Genomic DNA, 24,976 nt, shown 5'->3' on the forward strand with positions numbered 1-24,976 from the left:
CGCTTGCTATCCCCTCAGCCCTATACACTCTTCTCTCAGATCCATATTGTTGTCTGGTCCTCCCTTTGGTCTCTACTTACATGTCACCCTATTAGAGAAGTCTTTTTTAATCACCTATATAAAGTGGCAAACATGCCTCCTCCACCTCTGCCCCAGCACTCCCCGTCCCCACCTTTCACATTTCAACTTTGCACTTACCATCTGATGTAACATATTTAGGTTTTTGTTTGTTTGCTTGCTTATCGTCTGCTTCTTACACACACCTGAGGTTCAGTTTCAAGAGGGCAAGGGTTTTGTGTGGTTTTTCTCCCATGCTGTATCCTCATACCTAGCATAGTACCTGGCACATACTGCCTGCACAGGTGTTCAGTAAATATTTGTCTAACAAATTAGTTAGATAGCCAGCAAGATGTGTAGATGTAGCCTGCATCTTAGGAAGTGTCACTCAGCAGACTTGTGCTGGGCACTGCCGTCTGCCCAGGCATAGACTCTGCTTTCAGACCCCTGCTGACTGTGACTGGACCACATAAAAATGTGTCCATCAGTTGCATGTCTGGTCTTTCTCACTCAGACTCTGCAAGGAGGCTTTGGTACCATTGCTGGTAACATGTCCACACCCTGCCATTTGTAGTAGGTATTTGTTGATGTGCTACTTTATGAGTTTTCACTAGAGAAGAAGACGGCAGGACTCTGGGTGGTTAGCCAACAAGAGCAACATTCCCCACATCCTGTTGCTTCACTTTTGAAATGAACAGTGAGAAGACAGAGAAAATAATACATTGAAGACAGTTCTGACTGAAGAGTTGCCTTATATTTAAAATAATAATTAATGTGTGGCTTGTTTTTTGTGAGGTACGTATCTCACTTTTATCTGACAATTCAGCAGATAATTAGAAGTGACAGTGCTAAGAATCGTGAGTTATCGTTATCATTCACTGGGAACCACCGACAAACAAAAACTGTGTTCAAGTTTGATCTCATTTCATTTGCTAAAGCTACACTCAGGAACGAATGGAAAATAAAATGACCAAATATTGGTTGCCAGAATATAGAGAAGCATTGGCCGAGATAATCAACACCTTCATAATCCTGAAAAATGAAGACTGGGCAGTATCTCATCATTGGCTAGGTCTGAAATGTATTACGGTAGCAAAATCCAAAGCTTAATTTTACATTACCTTTTCCCAAAACAGCTTTAGTATTTCATGGGGTTTTTTTTTTCCCCAAAATATTTTGAATATTCTGATGAGTACTGGATTTTAATTCCAGCTTAAAAATAAACAAGAGAACAGAGGGGAAAAAATCAGTTCATCTCATGGTGATTCTATTTATGATGATTCATGAACTTGTAGCTTGATGTGTATTTTCTATGTCAGGGGTGTTGCATCTGAAATCCTGTCTGATTTTAGAATGTTCATTTAAAGATTACCTAAGAATCGTGTATAAATTTTAAGTAAACTTTTTTTTAAGTATTATGCGCTTACAGGAAAGTATACGCAAAGGTCACAAGGGCTTGATACATTTAAGAGCTGTGAATCTTTTTTCAATCACGTTTCAGACGTTAATATCCGGAGCTGTGGTGGAACAACTTGACTTCTTACGAATCAGTGACACAGAAGAGTAAGTTCCTTTGGGGTATTATTGTGTTTCTTGAGATTACATTAGGAATTCAGGCAATCTGAAAGCTTTTCTTTTAAATTCTAGGCTTCCAGAATTTAAGAGTTTTGAGGAACTACAAGTTCCCAAACATTCAAAAGTCAAACGACAAAGCAGCACCTCCAATGCTCCTGAACGGGAACAGCAGCCAGATGTCGCCGTTACTGAGTGGAGAAACAAGCCCACCCACGAAATTATTCAAAAACTGAATGTGAGGAAGATGCAGTTCCCACATGGTCCTGAGTCAGGCTGGCAGAGCAGGGACTCCCAGGGGCAAACCTTATTTCTTTTTGTCCTCCCAGAGAAGGTAGCAGCTCATCAGCCTGGGGGTAGCTGGTCTGTCTGTACCCGAGGCAGGAAATGAGGTTCTTCTCATTTGCTAGTATTAGCACGGATGTCCTAAAGATGCTTAAGGAGTGGGGATATGAATTGGCTTGTCTTGAGTATGAAAGTGTTACATGGCCCATTAAAGAAGTTGTGTCAGTGACAGTTGCCTTTGGGATCTCTAGATTTCTCTTCCAGTGCCCTTTCTCTGCTTTTCTTAGCCTGAGTCTTCTCTCCTGTCCCAGTGTTTAGGTCTAATGCTTGCTTTGAGTCTCTCCAGTCACTGAGGAAAACAATCCCATGACTACAGCCATACGAATATTACATTAGCAGCCTAGTATTTCCCCTTCCCTAAGGTTATTTGCAATTTAAAAGAAGAGGGGTGGGGGTGGGGGTAGTACTTACCAAAGGAAATGGCATTCCGATAGTAGAGCTATAAACACAGTGACATCTTATTGGGCCATATAAATTTGAGCATATTGACTAAATAGATATCCTGGCAGATATCATCAGTATATAACTGATCGATATTATCTATAGATCTGCACAAGCATGAATATGATATAGTAGGCACGGGACATATGCAATAAGTAGTCTGCATAGGTCCCCTTCTTTCATTCTTCTCTCCACAGTGGGTTGACAGCAGCGTAGTCTCTCCTTTCTGAATAAATAAAGTCAAAAAGGGAGTGACTAAATGACTTGGCCAAATCTCTCAGAGAGCATTAGAATCAGTATTTATTTATCTATCTAACGCCTATGTAGGAATAAAACAGATTTTTGGCGTCTTTGTCTTTTGAAGAAGACAGTGTTCTGTCGGAGTTCCGCAGGTGCTCTGGTTGGCTCAGTGGGTCCGTGGATGTGAGTCTTGGTGTATCTGTGGGAGAGTGTGAGCCACGAGCGTCCTACTACTCCGCCGTCTTGGCCTCTTCTCCCTAGAATCAGTATTAATGCTTATTAGATGACATATTTTCTATTCATTACTTATCTTGTTTCCTGGAAAATATGTTTATTAAATCCTACTTCCCCAGGGAGCCAACTTGTCTACCCTCCATCTCTAAGATACCTAAGATAAATAGTTGTATAATGTCATCTTGTGCTTGGTACTGTATCAGTGACATTTTATCTTTTCTCAGTTGCATAGCAGAATATTTCCTCTTTGCATCATGTGGTTTCATGATTAGTTACTCTCTGTGGTAATTTTTTTATCCATTTCATTCCAGTTACTCATAGTGATTTATATTTTCAGGACTGTAGTTGCCTGGCTAGCCAAGCCATCCTGCTGGGTATACTGCTCAAAAGAGAAGGCCCCAACTTCATCACAAAGGATGGTAAGAGTACATGTCTAATGGAACATTTTTAAATACAAGGACCTCTCCGTTCTTGAACATATATCAAATAAGCGTAAGGAATATCCACTAAAATGTTCCAAGTTATTTTCTCCTCAATTAAACCTGTTTTTTTTTTAACCTTTTAAGTGGAAAATGTTCACTCATGCCCCGTAGAGTGGAGTAGTCTGTTAGATGTATGAACTCCCAAATTGCTTTCATGCAGTGATGCTTGATTGTTTCTCTGTCTGAATGATATTGGAGCCTGGATTCTGCCTGTGACTGTTAACCTCCAATGACTCCATAGTTATTGATAGTTTCTGTTTCCAGTTTTATTTTCTGTATGTTTTCAAGAACAGTACAGAATCATTATAGCTATAAAAATTAGCTCCTTTATGGTCTGCGGAAGCCATTTGGAAAGGAACATGACATTTAATAGAATTGTGCTCTAAAGACTGTTTACAAAAATAGATCATTTCTAATTGTGTTCATGTCTACTCTGCATTAAGGATAAAACCCAGTCATATCTGAAATCCATCCTTGTATGTTGAGGAATCTTTGAATTCTACATCACGGTCTACTTCTAGCATTGTATAATATAGAATAATGTAGAATATATTTCAAGTATTTAATGTCTAGCTACTCAAAGTTTTTGGCTCATCTGAAAATCCTCTATTGAGAGAGGCATATTGATTTGGTTAAAATTGAAATTGAGCCATATTCTAAATAGCAATGTAATTGATAAGATTTATAGTTCTGGTAGTAAACATAATTGTTTATTCAAATAAGATCTACTTAGTTTTTGCATTATTGTAGCTAAAGATAGGTATTATCCATGTGCATTGAATTGTCTTAATTATTTTTAACTTAATAAAGGCAGAAGAACTCTAAGCAAATTTCAAACAGAATCTATGATTGTTTCTAATTAATCTTGAAACTGAAAGTATAAACAGAATCCCGATTATATTGAGGACATTTATCAAAACTTGTACTTGAAAATAATAAGATCATTAAAAAGCAAACATTTCATTAAGAACCTAGAATTCAGAATGGTTATTTTAGTAATACTTTAAAATAAAGCAAAATTTATATAAAACAGTTTATAATAAATGCTGAGAGAATTATTTTTAAACCATTTTTATAAACTAAGGAATAGTATCTTTTCGTTGATATTTGAAAGACTTTAAATGTTATAAATCTGTAAAACCTTATACTGTGAAAATCATAAACATCTACAGAATTTAAATAAAATTTTATCCAGTCTGTTATAAAGCTATAAAAATAAGTTCGGGGTAAAATGATTAAAATCTTGTTCTTTACTCATTTCCTTTTTTGGGCTCTGTCCTGTCACATGGTTAATTTATTGATAAACTAGTCATGAGGCCAGACCACGTGTAAATTGCTGCCAAAGAATGAAGCCCAGTGGTGTCTTTTGAGCCCTGGTATATGATTGTGCACATACTAGAATCAACATAGAGTTTTTTTGAACAAATAAATGAAGAGTTATATATATTCAGAGTCTAAAGTAGTTGTTCAATTTGCTGTATTTTGTTTTTTATTTTCTGTAGTCAATTAAAATAAGGTATTTTTATTTATTAAAAAGTTAGATTGTATGTTAATTAAGAAAACAATAAATTTCAAGAAATAAAGTACTCACCAAAATTACACTCAAACTAAGTTGTAACAAGGGCTGAGGACATTCACACTGGTATGTTTGGGTTACTTACTTAAATATGTCAGGTAGTTCAGAACACAAATGGGCAGAGGTATTAACTCTAGTAGAACAAAATGAAAATTCAAGAGTGTTTTTTTTAAAGGAGAATAAATGTTATGCACTTAATTAAAAGCTTTTTTCAACAAAGACTCTATTATCCAATGTCTAGGTACTGTTTCTGATCACATTGAGAGAATCTATAGAAGAGCTGGCAGCAAAAAACTTTGGTTCGTATTAGCGTCCTTGTCATTCTGTTTTTTTTTTTGTGTTGTCTTATTCTATAGCCTAAAGATAATGGACCAGTCTTAAAGATGGTTTTTCATCCTAATTTTTACTTTCAAATGCCGGGACTATAGCCCTGTGAGCCTGCCTCCATTCCATTTTATCCTAGCTCTCCCAAGATATTTAAAACATGGCTGGGAATAAAGACTTCCACAGGAAAAGAACCTGGAGAGGATGTACTGAAATGACATTCTGAGGATTCCCACCCTGCACTTCCTGTGTCCCAGCAAGTTGCTATAGGTTCTAATTTGTGTTTGGGAAACCTGTTCTGTTGTGGAAGGTCATGGAAAGAGACCAGTGTTTTGTTTAATCATGAGCGAAAAAATAATATACTTAGAAGGTAGTTCTCTTACAACTTAAATTGAATGAATCCCAGTGATTGTAATTGCTTCATAATGTATAATAACTGGTATGTTCTGCAGAGATAGTCTCTTCCAATAAAAAATTAGGTAAGTTGAGATTAAAGTGTTTAAATTCACAATGGGGTAGGTATGCCTAAATGCATGCCCTCTGTATCTTTGAAGCAATTCTAACAGTTTTACTAGCAGAATCTAACACTTTGAAAGTGAGAGTATACATATGTATTTTTTTTTAATGATCCATTATTATCTAGTTTTGAAATAAAAAGAAGTCTGAGGCAGTGTCGTAGGAAACTCTCTTAACTTCAGCCTCAGTTTTCTAATCTCTAAAATAAGTGGATTAGACAAAACAGTCTCTTACAGTATTTCAACTCTATGATTTATAATAAATATACTATTCCAACCCAGAAAAAATAATGTAATAATCCTGTGGTTAAGCCTCAAATTTTCGCTGTAGATTCTCAGCACAGTAAGGCACGCAAACCAATAGCCTTTGCCTTTTAGTCAGTCAATTTCAAATGTGGGCTGTAGTCTTATTTTCAGCTAACCATACCTATTTTTGCTGTATGTTTTATACTTGCATTATAGATAAATCGTTACCAAACATTTAGAGTCCTGACTATTATGTTTAGAAGAACAAACTTCTAGAAGTTTTATTTACTGTATTTTCCCTTTCATGGCTTTCCACTGACACACCCAGGTTGGCGGTGCGCTACGGGGCTGCATTTACCCAGAAATTTTCTTCCTCTATAGCCCCACACATTACTACTTTTCTGGTACATGGGAAACAGGTAACATGCACAAAATGTGGAAAGTCAAGCTGCTTGAAACGTGTCGGCTTATTTGCGTTCTAAGGGTTAAACATGTCTTTTGTTCTTATAGTGTGTGGGTGAAAGCTTCATAAGAAGTCTTTGTTTCACTAACTTTATCAGACATGACTAAATTTTCTACTAGTTCATCTATGTTGAGATTAAGCAGTGTAAGTGTTTCTATAGGTCAGCTTCCATGGATGTCCTGAAATACAAGAAAACAGTTTTAAACCTGCATTTTCATTTTATTTTCTACGTCTGAAAGTTCCATATGAATTTTTACTTTTGAGTGGAAAAAAAATGTCTTATGTATTGCATGTGCTGTGCTTAAAAATCTGTTCTCCCTACAGTTTAAGACTTTTTCAGAAATGTAAAAATAACAGTGTGAATTCCTTCCTCCAACATTCTGGCAAGAAAAAAAAATGCTGGTATTTCATTGTATCACTTCCTAAAATTGAGTACTTAGTGAGTCCTCTAATCCAGGATTTGGTTATCTAGGCCCCAAAAGAAACATGATTTAAAGTGGTTATTGGAACTGATGGTATGTACCAGTGACAGACTTAACAATGATCTATTTAATTCAGATCATTTATTAAGATTACTCATTTCTGCCTCCTGGACCGCTTCCCACCAAAGGGGTAGTTGGGAGACCTTTTCTTTATTTTTAAATTATTAATGGTATGAATAATCTGGTGGCAGAGGTGAGGATGAGGGACCTCTCTATACTTTTAGATGGTCCTGTAGCCGAGGAGATTTTAGCTGTTAGATCCAATATCTTGGGCTCAGTGTTTCTTCCCTATTATTATGTGAGGACCTGATTGTACATATTTTTAAGTCTCCCCATTCAGGGGCTCCATTCATTCATCATCTTTTAGATTTGTCAACCTCTGGCCTGCTCTCTTCTTTGCCCCCAGGTCGGTGGTACGCCATGCAGCAAGTCTTTTAAGTAAACTAGTGGACAGCCTGGCCCCATCCATTACTAATGTTTTAGTGCAGGGCAAACAGGTAAGTATCTGATTTTCAGACTCTCGGTCAGTTACAGAAGTTTCTGAGTAGGACCCTGGCTTTTATGTTATTTTATTTTTGAGGTTAATTTTTACTTTTGTTTGCCAATGTAACTTAATTACAGTGGCTTGCAAACTTTTTTGACCTAAAAAATACATATTACATCACAATCCAACAAACACACATATATATGTATATAACTGAAACCAAGGTTTTGCCAAAAATGTCTACCCTGAGTTTTCTTGTTTTTAAGGCTTTTTTGGGGAGCATTTTTAGGTTTACAACAAAATTGACAGGAAGGTACATAAATTTCCCATATACCCCCTCTCCACTCATATGCACAGTCATTATTTTTATTTACCAGAGTGGTACTTTTTTTTTTTTTAGCTAAGAGTGAATGTACTTTGATACATAATAATCACCAAAGTCCACAGTTCACATTAGTTTGGACAAAAGTATAATGACATAGATATCCATTGTTACAATGTCATACAAAGTATTTTCACTGCTCTAAAAAACTCCACTCCAGAATGGCGTATGGAATCTCTTTCTTTTTTCCCTTGAAAAGAGGTTCAAAGCCTTCATGTCTATAAGACCACTCATGGCCCACCCACACATGGAACAGACAGGCTCTAGTTGGCCAGTTCCCCTACTAAATATTACAGCATATCTTCCAGTGTTGAGCCCTGTCCACTGGCCCTGCCCAGTGGCCATGTGGAAGTGCAGGGGGCCACATGTAGGGTATTTGTTCATAGGAAGGCCCCAAGTTTTGTGCCCCTCGTCACAATGAACCCAGATTCCTGTTGTTATAAACAAAGGATCCATTTCTTTATGCCCCTTGCTCTGAGCACACCCTAGGACTCTGGCTTTTAAATCTGGCAAGCCTGAGTGTCATAGGCCTCTCATAACCACATCAGCAATGAATGACTGAGGCATTTCTACAAAAGGCACCTTCCCCAAGCAAAATCTAGTCTAAGGATGCACAGTTACTGAATACCTGCACCTTAAAGCTTTAATTTTCAACTCCTGTGTTAACTTGAATCAGTGAAGATGCTGACAAAGAAAACTGAATGATACCCACTGAAACACTCTAGACAGGCTTAGGATATGCAGAGCAAAGAGAGGGAGCAGTGAAGGGCACATTTTCCCTTCTGCTCCACTTAAGATTCTTCTCCCCATTAGACATGCGCTGGCTCCCCAGATCTTTAACCCTTTGAAGCACCTCTCCTTCCAGCTCCTCCCCTCCCACCAAGGCCAGCTCTTCCCAGCTCCTCCACACAGAGCCATCTCCAGTTAGCAGTCCCTTCCTCCTCAGGGTTCTCCCAACTGGCCTGTGACACTTCTTACAATCTGCTCTGGATCCCTGTTCATTTGAATGTGTATCTCTCACCCCAGGGTAGGCTGTGAGCCCCTGGAGGTCAGGGCCCATGTCTTGGCCAGCACCTGTCCCAGTGTGCCCAGCATGCCTTGGAGAGGCACTTGGTGAACGTGGGTTGAGTTGAGCCTCTGCATGTGGGTTTGTGGAGTGGAATGTGGTTGCTCATTTTTTGTTTTGTTTTGTTTTCCATAAGCTCTAATTACCTGGCTAAATCATCATCATCTGTTTGGAATGAAAACCTGTTTGCTTTCTATCTGTTCTTTGCGAATACGTGTGTTCTGTTTTGTCTTCCTGACAGTTAACCTTGGAATATAATAAGCTTTAATAATACGAAATACTTTAACCCTCTTTAATGGAATCAACCCATTGCTCATATCTGAGGGCTCTTAGTTCATTAAGAGTTAAATTATTCCATCTTGACATCTAGCTCTTGAAATGCTGAAAGAATAAGTTATTTATTTTAGTCTGTAATATTTAATGACAATTTAAAAAACTCCTGAGAAAAATTTAAATTGCTTTTCACATGTTATTTTCTGTTTTCTCCAAATGACTAAGAGGTAGAATTTTCATCCTCATCCATTAACTGAATAGACCGAGGCACAGGAAATAAGTTACCCAGTGCCTTTCCTCACCGCAGCACTCATATCTCACAACAGAGTCCTTGGACTGAGCCACCTCTGAAAGAAAGTAAACAGATTTGGGGAAGCTGTCTTTCCTTGGCTTTTAGGCCTGTGTAGTATATCTGAAAATATAGTTCGTTCTGCTTCACGTGAGCATACAAGAAGGTCGTTTGCACCTGACAGGTGGGGAAGGGGTAGGTCAGAGCTGGTCATGTCCGTTCTAGGGAAGATCTGGAGTGGCTGACAGCCTGTGATGCTGAGAGTCTGCTCCTCACACCCTGAAGGCCTGGAGCCTATCCTGAGGCTGTGGCTGGACCACTGCCTATTAGGCCGGCACGTCTCCCAGGAAAACAGTCACTTACATGGAGCTGGGTACCTGCGAGGCTGACAGCTTCACTTTAGGTGTATGAAGTCCATTCATTGGCTGCATCTTACCCCTTCACAAGAAAGAAATGAGAATGGAACATTCCAAGTTTGCTTTCACTCATTTATGAAATGCCACCCTAAGAACTGAAGCAATATTGTTTCTACGAAGCACTTTCAGATCACCGCAAGCTCTCTGGAATGAAATAGGGGTTTAGTCATCATTGCTTGCAGAGGCAATGATGTGCCTTCGGTTTGTTTTTTTCTTGTAACACTGACGTTTTAATACAAGTAATCACACTTGGACTAACTGGTTGGTACCACTTGTGTTACAATAAACCAGCATTTCTCCCTCCATCACAAAGTTGGGGCAAAAGACCCACCTTCTGCTCTCTCCCCTCATCTCAGAAAACAGAAGGGCCCTTTGATCTGCTCTTCTTTCTCCTGCCTCTTATAATTGTGCACTGTCCAACGAAGAGAGCGGGAGGGAGGTAATGAGGAGGAAGGAGGGGCCGCAGACTCTTCTGGGAGGCAAAATGCTGAGGACAGAGGAGAAAGGGAGAGCAGAGTAATCCTCTTGCCCAGCTTCTACAGCACTTTCGGCTTTGAATTTTCGTTGCCATTTCCCTCTGTGCTTTCTCATTTCCCAGGCTTGTGAGCAGCCTCGTGTGTTCCCCTCCACGGGCGAGATATGCATCAACAAGCATTTTAACACTCACTAGGTGCCTGGCACTATGCCGGGAAAAGTGAAGCTACGCTACAGCTCCAAGACCTCGCACTTGCCTTTGAAAAGGTTACAGTGTTGTTAAAGAGCAGAAAGTTCCGCATGAGGAACTGTAAAAGAAGTGAAGAATATACTCCCAGATGCTAAATTGTGTAGACCGTGCAGTAAAGTAAAACTATTCAGGGTATTCTGGTTTCTCTGGGGAGTTTCTCATATTAAAGTCATTCAGAATAATTTTATCTTAATGGTTATTTATATTCCTTCCGTGCTTTTATCCACTCTCCTCCACTCCCCTAACTGGAACCCTCACCTGCCCTTATATTTTAGACCAGACTGAACCATCATGAACTCCAGCGGGAGTCATGCTTTGAAAGCCATTTTAATAAACAGCAGGAACAGTTATTCCACCTAATTCTCTAGCTGGCATAGAGTAATTTCAGCCTGCCAGTCATCCTGAGCCTTGAATGTTTTTTCTTTGATCTGTTGGTAGCTAGGAAATTTTTACAATAAAATGTTGCCACCTGTAGGTAACTCTGGGTGCCTTTGGGCATGAAGAAGAGGTTATCTCTAATCCTTTGTCTCCAAGAGTGATTAAGAACATCATCTATTACAAGTGTAACACCAATGATGAGAGGGAGGCGGTCCTTCAGCAAGAGCTGGTCATCCACATTGGCTGGATCATCTCCAATAACCCTGAGTTATTCAGTGGCATGCTGAAAATACGAATTGGGTGAGTAAAGTACTTTGCATTTGCATAAAGAGAATTGTTCAGGTTGTCCTCAGCCTCTGAGTGAAGTGCTGCCCCACATCTGGTGGATATTTAGGAAAGTGCATCTTCCCTTAAGTTGTAGAGGCAATGTCTGGTAGTGTGAAGAAATACCAGTGGCCTAAAAAAATCCTCCTCTTTATTTAACTCACACGTTAGTTAGATAGAGTGAAGTAACTCTGTTCTCTGACAAAATCACATTCCAGGGATTTAAACAGCTGCATCACGTTAAACAAGCAAACAAAACCCGCTATGTACAATACTTATGAAAATTCCTATAAAGTGGATAAGCCTTCAGACAAGAATTTTTTTTTTTTTTTTTTTAGTAAAATGAGGTGTCAGGAGGACATACTCAGATAAAATTTTGGCCATTTTAAGAGTATTCTGCATCCATTTTTCTACTAAAATCTAATTTTTAATCATTAAAATCGTAAGTGTTCTGTTTGGAGAGGAAATTGAAAGTAAGGCTCGGGTGATCTTGAATCTTCTTTATCAAGAATTGTGTGAGGCAGTGTGGTAAGGCTCTGGCCTTCAGCAGGGGTGAGTGCAGGCCCTGACTGTCACCTACCACATCAGTGACCTGGGACGGAGGGCTGAACCTCTCCCCTTGCTTTCATACCAGCCTCACTGTTTTACGTGAGATGGAACGACATAGTATGTTTAAAAAGCTTACCACAGCCAAATACAGTATAAATATCGCTTTTCAGTTTTTAAACGTATTTTTGATTGTCCAAGTATCACATGAATATGTTCTCTAACGGTAAAAGAATATTCCCATAGCACAAATACACGTGAATGTGTGTGAGTGGGGAGAAGTGGATGGCTTGCTAAGTGTATAATTAGTTCATCAGTATCTTTACTACTTCTGTTCTGCTGGATCCTCCACTGCTGACAAATCGTAAAATGTTCTCATGATTTCTCCTTGCATTTTTATCGGTTTTGCTTTATATACTTTGATGCTTTGTTTTTGTCCAACTACCTCATAGTTTTAACAATATATCTTCCTTTTTGTCATGTATTTTCTACTTGAGTTCTTTTAAAAAATTATTTTTAATTTCAAACAGCTACACAAGTACAGAGATTAGCATAATAAAGCCCATAATGTTATCCAGCATCAACAACATCATCAAATGGCCAATCTCCCTTCACTCTTACCCCTACCTACTGCCCACCCCACCCACATCCCCACGCCCAGATTTAAAGCAAACCCATCGTATCATTTAATCTGTGACTACTTCAGTGTGAGTCTCTAAGAGATAAGGACTTTTTAAAACCATAACCATGACACCATTACAGCACATAAAATACAACAAGTGAATTCTTGTTGTCTGTTCCTGCCATGCCTGCTTTCTTTTCTTGTCATGATTAGCTCGGTATACTGTCTTCCATACCTTTACCTGCAGTGTTCTTTTTTCATATTGTAGAGATATGTCTTTTATATTTAACATTTATACTGTGTTTCCTTTTTTTAATTGATATGCTGCATTTTTATTCACGTTCAGTTCCAAATATTTTCTAATTTTTATTTTTATTTTTACATTGATCTAAGGGTTATTTAGAAGTGTATTATTTAGTTTCCAAATATTTGAGAATCTTCCAGAGACTGTTGAAATTTAAGTTCTTTCTAAATTGATCTATAGATTCTATGCAATCCCAATGAAAATCCCAGCAGGCTTTCTTGGTAGAAATTGACAACTGATTTTAAAATTTTTATGGAAATGCAAAGCATTCAGAATAGACAAAGCAACTGGGGAAAAGGAGGAGAAAGCTGCAGAACTAAACAGACAGTTCTGATTTCAAGACTTAACAAAGCTATAATAATCAAGGCAGTGTAGTACTGGCATCAAGATAGACATACGGGTCAATGGAATAGTGTATTTACTTTTAATCCAATCAGATTATCTTTTCATAGCTCGCTCTCTCTCTCTCTCTCTCTCTATATATATATCATATTTGTGCCATTTCATTTATATTTGGACTTATTCTTGCCATTTTATTTTGTTTCCTATTTACCAGGCTTTTTTGTTGTTACTTTTTTTCTTTCTTCTTTGTTGCTGGGTTGATTTCCCTTTCATTTCTTTTCATTTCCCTTTAATTTTGCATGTGAGTATGAAGCACGTTGTGAAAAATGATTACCCATTTTTTTTCTTCAGAAAATTACATAAAAATCTAGTTGCTTATTGGGAAGTATACGCATGCCCCTTGTTTCAACAGTTCTCGTTCTAGGAATTGTAGATATACTTTAACACGAGGCTTCATTTCAGCGTTGTTTGAAACAGTGAAACATTGGGAACAACCCAGATATCCGTCAGTAGGAAATAGTTCACATAAGTTGTTACGGCCGTGCACTAGTAAAATGCTGTGCAGCAATTACAAGTGACAAGATAAAGTCAACAGACTGACATTTATAAGTGTCCTAGGTAAACTAAGTGCAGGAAAAGTTTCAAATATATTGTTCCATCTTTTATTAAAAAAATAATAATAATACTATATATACATATGTATAATGTGTGGGGGGGAATATAGATAAAATCGGTGTCAGTTATTTTCTCTGGGAGATTTCTACTTTGTAAGTTATATTTTTCGGTTTTATTTAAATTTTTTTAGTTGAGGTTACTATTCTTTGAACTTTTTGCCTGATTTCAGCTAGAGTATATTTCAGGTGAGCTTCCATCCTTTATCTCCTCTTTCTCTTGATTGAGACATGAACTCATTCTGTGTAGAACCTGACCTTCATTTTTATCCCTTAAAATAGTTCCTTTCAAAGCTTTAGAGTTATTCCAAATCAATTTTAAGCACTTTGAGTCATACCCTGGTTTATTCAGTCTCTGTTTGCTCTCAAATTGCCGCCTCCAACTCTTGACTACATATGAGGGTACAGAAGTGGTCTTCCATGTGAGGTGTCTCCAAATGAAAAGAAACGTGATCCTTCATATCCATACAGGCATGATGAAAAGTACTCTGTCATCACAGACTCAGGCATTTCTCTGAGGCTGACTGAGAAGGGTGGGTTATAACTCTTCCAAAGCGCATTTTTTGTAATAAATGTTCTACTTGGGAGAGCCTCTTTAAGTGATAGTCAGCCTTGCTGTGATTTAAACAAAGCCTTAGAGTGAAAGCTGACTGTTCCCCAGGATTTTACAATGTGGTGTTTTTTAGCCTCTAGTAGGTTTTTCCTTTACTGCTTATTCAGCATTTTAGGCTAATATGTTCTCTCAAAAATCCAGTGTGATTTTCTTTCTTGAATCCGAATCTGACCTGAAACTTCTTTCTCTGCGTGGGAATGAAGTATGTTTAGTTTGTTCTAAAAATCGTTTTCTCCCTGTTTTTGTGTCTGCTAGTCTATATGTTCAGTGCCTTCTGTGAGAAATAAGGCACTCTTTTTTATCTTAAGCTGTCACGCCAAATAAAAAAGCCAGGATAGAACATGTGACTTAGTGTTTTAATGATAGCAGAAACCTCCTAATGAAGAAATTTGCCAGGAAGGTTCAATTGTTCACTGTCCTGAAAGTCATCCTGGAACTCACTGTGGCATTAGATTCCAGCTGTAGGCATGAACAGTGTCCCTGCCCAACTTAATGTGTATGTTTCCCCCCATATGCTGGACTCACATGTCAGCTCTAAACACTGGGGCATTGTCACTTGGAGAGAAGTCTAATTTTTTTTTAAATAAGCAATAATTAATTTAAGAAAGTTACTTCTGCTAAGGATAGAAACTAGACTTTGTCTTCCTGTCTGTATCATGGTCTAGCTCACAGGAGATGTTCAATGAAATTTGACAGATTGCTTAACATAGGTTATAAGTAGGTTCAGGTCGTTTGCCTTGAGCTCATGATGGGGAAGTTTAGGAAAAACACAAGCTAGCATGTCTCTCTACTCATTAGAGAAAGAAAGAAAGGGCTCTTAATTTTGGTAAATGCATTTGGTTTGTACATTTCCCTTCAGGAAATGACAAAGTTAGACAGGGCCTCGTTTATATGAAAATCTAGTCATATAGAGAGAGGACAGAAGGATGTGGCACTTTCTCCATTTATTCATTAATGTTGTACCATTAATCACATCAAAGTATGGTACAAATTGCCTTATAATGTAGCATTCCCAGGAAGGATCTAAGGGAATGCATGAATGAGTAACATGTTACTGCACTCAAAATTTCCCTCCGCCCCTCCTCCATACCACAGATACAATTTATTGAACACCTTTTATATGCTAGGCAATATGCTAAAAATACTTCATATGTATTATCTGATTTAATCCATACAGCAGCCTTGAGGTAGACACTGGGACCCCCATTTTAAACAACCTGAGATTCAGAGAGCTTAGGTGACTTCTCCTAGTCAAATCAGTACATGAAAGAACTGGGGTTTATTCCCAGGACAGCCTGACTCCAGAGTTCTTGTTCTTCAGCCTTAAGTCCTTTGTGCATGTTTTCATGTAGGTGTACTGTCGCTCTTTTCTCAAGGAAAGAGGCCCTACTGTTTATGTCTAAAACCTTTGACCTTTATGGTCCCTCCTACATGATTTCAACCTATGACCCATTTTTGTACTCAAGTATTCATGTAGTAGCTGTGATGTGCATTGGTTCCTGATGTGTTTTGTCTTCAGTTTGTTATTTCTCCAGTGTAGGATCAGTACTGTGTAGCTTGTACAGTCCAAGACACACCAAGGATGCTGAATAGTTACAAGTTAACAAACATAAGAAATAAGATTGCCCCCTTTATTTATCATGAAACCAAGAAAATGGGGATGACTTAGAACTTATTCTAAGTTAGCCCCTGTACAGTGCAAGAGATACATTAAGATGCTGTGAAAATTCAGCCAAATAATTTGCCCATGGTCACAAGACCAAGAACCAGGACTTGAACCTGGGGTGAATGATTCTGGAGTTTATGCTTCCCCACCCTCCTTCCACTCTCTTGTCTAGAAAATAGGTAGACTGTCACTGCTTCTGCTTCCTCATTGGATTGTGGAGATTCTGGATAAGGAAAGGGAATATCTTTTGCAAAGGACCAAACTAAAATGGTTAATTGCTATGACATTTGGTAATTTGAGAATCTCTATCCTGTGACTTTTGGAGGACAAGTACCTCTGGGGATTTCTTCACACCACAAATCCTAAAGAAGAGGATCCCACCCTGCACTCCACTCATCCCTACCCCCACCCTCAACCAACACATACACACATACTCACCCTTGTCTTTCAGTACTTGGTTTGCAAAGACCCTCTATTCCTGCAAGACACATTCACCCTGGATGTATCCCTTTCCACCATAGTTGATTCTCCTTCAAGGCCCAGTGGAATGATCCCTGAGCATTTCATATAGAAACATTGACTCAAAATCCCTTTTGGATCCTCTGCTGCCATCTGACATGGTCTCACCCTTCCATCACCTGGTGGGACCTCATAAGGCACATAGCAGATACTCAAAAATCCCTGTGCCCACAGTGCTGTTACACCACATTAACAGAAAGGGTTTGGAACCCTGTCTCTACCTAGGAATAGCCGACAACCTCAGAGAATTGCAGTTATCCTGTCTGTGGTGCTTGTGATAGTGTCCCTCTGAAAAGAAAAAAGATATTTTGTGTCTTTTTAATGTATTTTAATTATACTTTATCGTTAATAAATTTTACTTCAGACCTCAGCTCCTTAAGTGAATGGCTTCCTTGAACATTAATTTACTGCCAGCAGCAAACACGTGCTGTATTAATATATTTCTTTACAAAATTTACCTTGAATTAGCCCCTGGAAGGTTTTAGTTTACTTAAAATTGATGAACAAATTACTCATTTATAGAGTCCTTGAATGTCAAATTTCTTACAAACTGTTGAATTTACTGCTCTTCTAAGTCACCCGTTTGTGTTTGTAGCATGATTTTAAAAGAAAGAAGGGAGGGCATTTACAGAAAACACTCTTTTTTTTCAGTTCCTTATGTTAATTAAAGCATTTCAGACTCATTTATATCTGACTTTTTACTGTTGTGTCTTTCTTTTAAATGTTGATGATGATGATTGAAGAAACTGATGGTTCAGTCAGCTCTTAGCACCATATTCTTCCTGAAATGCCAGCATTCTTCAGGCTGAATGGACATAAAATACAGGAACATTTATTTAAGTTGTGGTGTAGCTTACCCATAATTCTCCTGTACTATGTATTATGTTTTATCTCTCTGTTTTAACCTCTCTAAGTTTTTTCGGTTTTTAAAATTTATTTCTCTACATCACCCACTGCCTCAATTGCTTTAAACCAATGCCACCATGTTTCTTTTCTCTTTTTTCCAAGGTTAATCCTGCCAATGCAATTTCTTCAACCTTACTGCTGTCAGGCACTCCAGTGAACAGAATTAACCTGCTCACAGGAATGGTATTCCAGTCTGATAATGATTTGATTTGCTGTCTCATTATTGATTTGTGCTCCAGCTTTCATGTTGAAATAGATCAAGTTCCTGACAGGCCCATTACTGTGAAGACCTCCAATCAACTGCTTTCTGCTCTGGGTCTGTCATTCAGGCTTTAGTGAGAGATAGCCCTTGAGGATATATGTTATGAAGCCTTTTTCATTCCTGCTTTTCATACCACCAGGACATCCTCTGTAAGCAGTTATGATCCATGCATGTCTTGTCTTCTAACGCCCACAGCTGCATCTGTGGATCACACATCCAGTGGTTAGGGAGAGCCATTGGTGTCATAGGTACCAGAGAGTAACACTGCGTGGGCAGTAAAGGAAAAAGGAGACAATTACAGTTCTGAGGTCATTAGCATGGTTTGATACTCATTCAAAGGATTTTGCTTTTGACATATGGTATGAGGTAAGGAAGTGAGATGAGGAGTTCTCCTGCCTCTATTCCATTCTGATTAGATCGGACATAAGAGTTGTGAGTGATCAACATTCACCAAACAGGAAGCTCACTTTGCCTCATCAAATTGTCACTCTGTCCATGTTGACATGAAACAAACAAAACAGTCCCTTCTTGCAACTTCCATTCTCCCATCATATAACTTGGTAAAATGCTTACACAGACCGTTCTTTGTTCATTTGTTTAACAGTAAACTTGGGAAATACGTCTTAGTATCTTGAAATAACTTCAAAATGATTACTTTAAAAGTTGTTTCTTGCTATGAATCACTGCTGTGCTTTATGGCATTTTTTTAGAAAAATGGCAGCTGGTCTGATTTACCAATGATGTCATACTTCCATGTACTTTATTTTATATACTCTCCTCGATTGGGGCAGGTTGGAAAGAAAAATGCCAATACATGCACAATATGCTAACTAACCTCACATCAAGAGAGTATTTAGAAGGATAAGCTTGTTTATTCTCAGAACTGTAGGGGAATACTAGTCCGCCTCTCCACACTTTTCCAGCAGTGCGGAGGAATTCATCGTCCTCAAGTCAAACCATGATACGTTTGAAGGTTGATCTGGTCAGTCGTGTGTATCTGGCACTTTCTCATTTGCTTATTAGCAAGTAGAGCATGTCCCTGGTTGGGACAGACTGAATTTATAAGGACCTGGTCCAAGGATAACCTTCGTTCTTTTGACCTTCCACAGTTGCTTGCTTTCCCCACTTTGCATTAAGGGCTTTTACATTGAGATTGTCAGATCAGGTGTGGTGACTCTGTCATTAGCAATCAGGGCAAGAAGGCAGATTTTCCCATGCAAAGGAATCGATGCCCTTTTGTATCAGTAGTTCTAAAAATGGATAAAATGTCTTTGGTTTTCTTAGCTGTGTTATTCACTTGGTTATTTACTTTCTCTAAGCCTCTGATTGCTGTGTAGTAGTTCACATCTGAGGCTGTTTTGCTGTTTGTATTGTAGTCTTTGAAGAGTTCCAAGCTAAAAATATTAGTTTGGCCAGTATTTTTGAATAAATAATGTGTTTTAACAATCTGGCAAATAAGTTATATGTGCTCCAATGAATGAAGAACAGCCACCTTTCTTTGGTGGCTGTTGAGTGCAATGCTTTCTATAATTTGCTCACAGAACTGTGAGATTTTGTAAACAGAAGCCTGAGGGGAAATTTTTAGATCTCCAACTATCTTTACTCATGATATTGAAGATTTTAAGAGGGAGGGTATAGCTCAGTTGGTAGAGTGCTTGTTTAGCATGCAAGAGGTCCTGGGTTCAATACCCAGTACCTCCATTAAAAATAATAAACAAACAAACAAAGAAAAAAACCTAATTATCTCCCCCCCAAAATAACAAAAAATTTTAAAAAATAAAATGAAGATTTTAAAAGTAAATGTAATAGATAATGTTTAGTTTTAATAACTCAAGTTTTTGGAGGACCTTAAAAAAAATGTTTTAAGAAACTTAAAGTTACTTAGTTTAGAAGAGGATACCTCCTGAGTTAAATGGATGTGGCACTTAGACTTGAATTAAAATTGTATTACCTTCCTAGAAAAGTCAAATAAAAGGAGTTTGCTAACATAATTTGAATATAACAATTGAACATAACAACTGAACTCTATAATTTCAGAAACCTTTTAACATAACACTGTCTTATTTATTCCTTAAAGTAATTTCATAAAATGAGCTGAACAAGTAATAGTAATATTCCCATTTGAAAAATAACTTGCAAATGGGGTTCGGTTGGTAAGTGACAGAATTAGTATTCATGTCTGTCTTTATTGTTTTTGCTTTTCATTATGAAAAAATTTAAATGTGTAGTAAGAGAATAATTTGGTAAATGTCCATGTAGCCATTATTTAAATGGATATAAGCAATTGTTAGTAATTTACATTTACCATATTTGCTTCATCTTTTTTGTTGTTGTAGATTATAAAATAAATCCCAGACATTTTGATTTTTACCCCTCAATATTTTAGTAAATATATATCTAAAGTAAGAAAAAAGGACACTTTCTTAATAACCACAGTACCATTATCACACTCACCAAAATTAGCAATAATTTTAATATTACCTGATACTCAATTTTTATTTATATTTCTCTGGTTGTCTCCAAAATGACTTTAAAAAAAAAAACTAGGATCCCAAACAAGGCCCACACATGGCATTTGTTGTTACATTTCTTAAGTCACTTTTAATCTAGAACAGTCCACCCTACCCCCATTTTTCTTTTCATGCCATTATCTTGTTTGTGGGGAACTAAAGGCTGGTCTTTAGATTTTTACATTGATGTTTCTTCTGTTATAAGCTGCCTCAAATGTAGATTGTAAATGCCTAATAAAGAAATAGAATAATAAATAGAAGACAACTTCTCTAATCTGTAGAATTAAAAATAGAATTTTTTTAAATTAAGGAGAGTCCATGGAGCAGTTTATTGTAACTGAAATGTTGCTGTAACAACTGATTTCATAAGCAACTTTAAAACATCTGAAGTAACTATATCCTTATGACTTTAATGCTTGAATAATAATTTGACTAAATGCAGTTTGTAATAATGAAGGTGAACAGGTAAAGAAATTCTAGTCTTTGGCAATAGTATAGGTTTAGCTCAGCTTTTCTTTTCAGCTGGTTTGAGAAGTGCAAATTGTAAATCCTACTTCTGTCACATGTTCTTCTGTTGCACATATCAGGAAGTGCACATTTATTTTATTGTTTGTAAATACCTTGTCATCTTTACTGTTCTTACATAAGAGCAACTGTTAAATATGTATCATGTACTATCAGTGGTAATAGTAATGATCTGTATTTTTTTAATTATTCTGTCTCATCCTGTGTCTCTCTCATGCCTCTATAATCTGTCTCAGTGTCATGCAACACATAATCTGCTTTTGATTGGCAAACTAATTAAGTTCCAAACTTCCATAAATGGCGACAACAAAGAAGAGGGAAGAGGGTAGGAAAAAGAGCTGAGAGTTGCCTTAGCAGAGGGCAGTGAGCCTGGAGCAGTCACAGAGCAGGGACACATTGCCGTGTGGCCTCTGCCCGGCCCAGCAGGCAGGGTGATGTGCTTGGTTAATATCACTTCTGGCTCAACTGGGAAGGCATTTTTCTTACCATCTTCTGCATTGAGAGACATGAAGGTCATCCCTTGAGGATGCATCAGTGTTGTGTTGCAAACCATCATTGGCAGAAAGAAGGACTATAATCCTTATTTCCACCTAACTTTTTCATCTCTATACCTATAATAACCTTGTGGGCAGTCTTTTGAAGAAGTGAATCAAGAGAAAGATATTGATATATCTGAATGCAGGAACTTCTCTACTTTAAATCTTGGTTGCTGTAACTAGATATTTCTACCTGTGGCCTGGCTCCACAGATCACGAGTGAATGAAGACACATTCTTTCCAGATGCTGAGCTTCTCCGTCTCTGTCTGCTATTCAGTGTTCACAAAGGGTGTAAGGATGAAGCACAGGAATCTGCTTTTATTTGTGTAAAACTAATTCCCTCACTTTTCCTCACGGTATGCAGAGTTCTGGTTCCCTAAGGCACAGTATTCTTTCCAGAGTTTTCTTTGGTTTGCATAACTAGTTTACCTAAGTTCTTTCCTCAGAAAACAGTAAATGAAATGAGATGAAACTGTAAAAATACTTATTAAAAGCTCCTCAAATTAAAGAATAAAATACTTACACATAAAATAATTAAATATTTTAGACATTTCTAAGCATATAACTATACCAGGCACGCAAATAGTGCTTTTCTAAAGAATTATATTGAAGCTCTTTCTGTAATGAAAACATTTTCTATGGTCAGCATTTAAATATCTGGTAAAGAATAGATTCTTCTGAAATCTTTTGATTAAAGTATGTTCCCATCTATGCTACTATAATTAAATTATAACTGTGTTCCTATATTTCAAAGGCACACACTTCTCCTTCCAATTACAAGGGACTGACTGCAAAATAAAGGAAGTAGGTAAAAAAAAAATTTGTCTTTACTGGGAAAGGAACATTTATATATAATAGCATATCTCAGCCCATTTTTAAAATGAATTATTTTTATTCTATTTGTTTTTTGCATGTGTCGAGTATTAAGAAAATAATAGTAGTGTGGCAGCTCTTTGTGCACTGTATACCACTGTACCAAATTAGTAGACTCTCATTTGGTAAGAACCTGAGTCCCTGCCTGTTTTCATGTTTTATTACCTAACTATATATGCAAGAGCAGGCCTCATTTTTTAAGAGTCTGATGATGTCACGTAATCTTGATGGAGGTAATTATATCAGCAGTTCAGGAAATTTAAATGGCCTTTTCATCATTCCTTGTTGGATGGGTCAGTGCTGTTAAACGTATTGTCGTGAGAAGCACAAGATGATTTTATTTCAGGAGCTACTGATTCATGCTTCTTCCCCTGTTTTGTTTCAGGTGGATCATCCATGCTATGGAGTATGAACTACAGATCCGTGGTGGAAACAAGCCAGCCAAGGACTTATATCAGCTCTCACCTAGTGAAGTGAAACAGCTTCTGTTGGATATTCTCCAGCCTCAACAGAGTGGAAGGTAATGAGGGTCCTTTGTTACCTACAGGACACTCTGGATTTATAACAACATTATATGTATTTCTTAACAATGTCTTACTAATTATATATATATTATATATTATATATTATATAAATAAAAATATTTATAATATGTATGTGTAATTAGTAAGACATTGTTAAGAAATAAAATACAGCATTGTATCAGAGACCACTAGACCACTATACTAGATGGGCCATATACACAGAGACACTGATTAAAATGTTTGTCTTCAGTTGTGATTTTGTGTTATCCTGAATTTTCTACGTTTTTTGGGTATAGTTTGTAAATATTACTTCATTTTTATTATTCTGTGCAGAATGTAACACTTCATACCACTTTGGTCAATATCCTTTCTGATCCTCTGTAGTGCTCACCATCTCCTCCCAACATTTTGGTGTGGAAGTTTGGCTTTGGTAATGTTATATAAACAATCTTGTCTGTAACTCTGTCACTCTAATTAGACTGTAAACTTCTTCTGGGCCAGACCCTGTCTTAGACTTAACTTATCTAAACTTAGAATAAGAGCAAAATAAATATGGATTGTATTGAATTGAAGAGTTATTTTTATTACAGGAAGAACTTTAACATAATTATTTAGGCAAGCATTTACTGAGCAGTCTTTGTGTGCTTGGTACTTTCCAAGGTGTTATAGTGATATGCTTAAAATGCCTCGAAAAGAAGTCTTCTACAAAAGTAGATCTGAACAAATGGAAAGGCATCCTTGTTCTTAGATAGGAACACTCAACATTTTAAAGGTGTCTGTTACAAATTTAATGCATTTCCAGTAAAGTTCCAACAAGCTGTTGGAGTTAAACAAGTTAATATTAAGCTTCATATTGATATAAAAAAATGTGAGAATTACCAGAAAAAAAATAAAATAAAGACTTGTCCTAAGAGATAATAAAAATATTTAAAAGCCTCTATAATTAAAATAATATGATACTAGTACATGAGCAGATAAATAGAACAGTTGAACAGACTGGAAAGTCCAGAAATAGACCCCAGGCACATATGGAAATTTAGTGTATGATAACAGTGACATCTCAAATCACCAGGTCAAGGATGGACTTTTTAAATAAACAGTGATGGGACAACTAGATAGTCATTTGGAAAAGACAAAATAAAATCCATATTTTATACTGTATACAAGAATAAACTCCAAAGAAATTAATGATCTAAATGTAAAAAAATGACACTACTAGTGCTAAAAGAAGACATGGATAAATTCTCTTGTAACCTTAATATGGGAAAGGCTTTCTAACTGACACTCAAACCCTGGGCCAATAAGAGATTAATAAGACTATATATAAATTAAAAACAACATTTTGCATGGTAAAAAAAAAAAGGACAATGCCAAAGACAACTGAGAAACTGGAACAAAACATATGTTACAAAGAGCTAATATCCAGGAATCTTAAAAATTGAGGGACAAAGAACCAAAAACCTAAGGAAATACATAATTGATCAATTCATTTAAAATATTTTTAAAATAGATCTTAAATATTCAGAAAGATGTTCAAACTAACTCATAACTGGAGAAGTGTAAATTAAAACATATTGAGATAGCATTTCTCATCTATCAGACTGGCAAAAGTTAAACAGTGTAATGAACATTTGCTGACGCCGTGGGGAAACACACTCTCACATATAGCTGGTGAGTACACCCTTCTGTATGGGAATTTGGCAGCATCTAAAAAAAGTCTACTTGTGCACTTACTCTTTGACCCAGCAGTCTTACTTTTAGCAGTTTACCCTGGCGATAAGCCTCCAACAATATGAAAATATATATGCACAAGTTTATTCATTGTATCATTGTTTATAATTGCGAATTTTGTAATGCTCGTGACCTAAGCCTGGGGGATTATTTGAAAAACTGTACATATCCACACAATGGAATACTATGTGAAAAAAGAATGAGCATGGTCTCTATAGACTGATATGGGGTAATTTCTAGGCTATCTTGTTAAATAAAAACAGCAAAAGTACAATAGAATATAGTATGCTACACTTCATTTGTGCAAATGAAATATAGGAAAGATAAACCAGAAACTGATGAGATCAGTTACCTTCAGAGAGGGTGGGAACTGGATGGAAGGAATGCAGGTATAGTGCAGTAGGGTTACAGGGCAGAGCAATATATACATTTTTGTATACCTCTGGGTCTTAAACTGTGCTAATGTTTTATATTCCCCACACATAAATAATTAATTAAAATTAATCCAGGTG

At 37.1% G+C, this 24,976-nt stretch overlaps 1 protein-coding gene and 1 pseudogene across 4 annotated transcripts in view; one reads left to right on the top strand and one right to left on the bottom strand.

Annotated features, from left to right (window-relative positions):
• PHKB (phosphorylase kinase regulatory subunit beta) overlaps positions 1-24,976 on the top strand; it is a 164,826-nt gene that overhangs the window by 128,594 nt on the left and 11,256 nt on the right. For 3 of the 4 annotated variants that reach the window (XM_072967304.1, XM_072967305.1, XM_072967306.1), the window contains 7 exons: positions 1,559-1,620; positions 1,705-1,867; positions 3,227-3,308; positions 5,189-5,246; positions 7,384-7,474; positions 11,087-11,289; positions 22,595-22,729. In XM_072967304.1, the coding sequence (XP_072823405.1) occupies positions 1,559-1,620; positions 1,705-1,867; positions 3,227-3,308; positions 5,189-5,246; positions 7,384-7,474; positions 11,087-11,289; positions 22,595-22,729 (794 nt within the window). Of the gene's footprint in view, positions 1-1,558; positions 1,621-1,704; positions 1,868-3,226; positions 3,309-5,188; positions 5,247-6,360; positions 6,452-7,383; positions 7,475-11,086; positions 11,290-22,594; positions 22,730-24,976 lie in introns of all 4 variants that reach the window. The other variant, XM_072967307.1, reaches the window with a different exon arrangement.
• Positions 8,207-8,325, bottom strand: LOC116281980 (small nucleolar RNA SNORA11; annotated as a pseudogene).

Source organism: Vicugna pacos, chromosome 9 (genome assembly GCF_048564905.1).
Source record: "Vicugna pacos chromosome 9, VicPac4, whole genome shotgun sequence".
NCBI lineage: Eukaryota > Metazoa > Chordata > Mammalia > Artiodactyla > Camelidae > Vicugna > Vicugna pacos.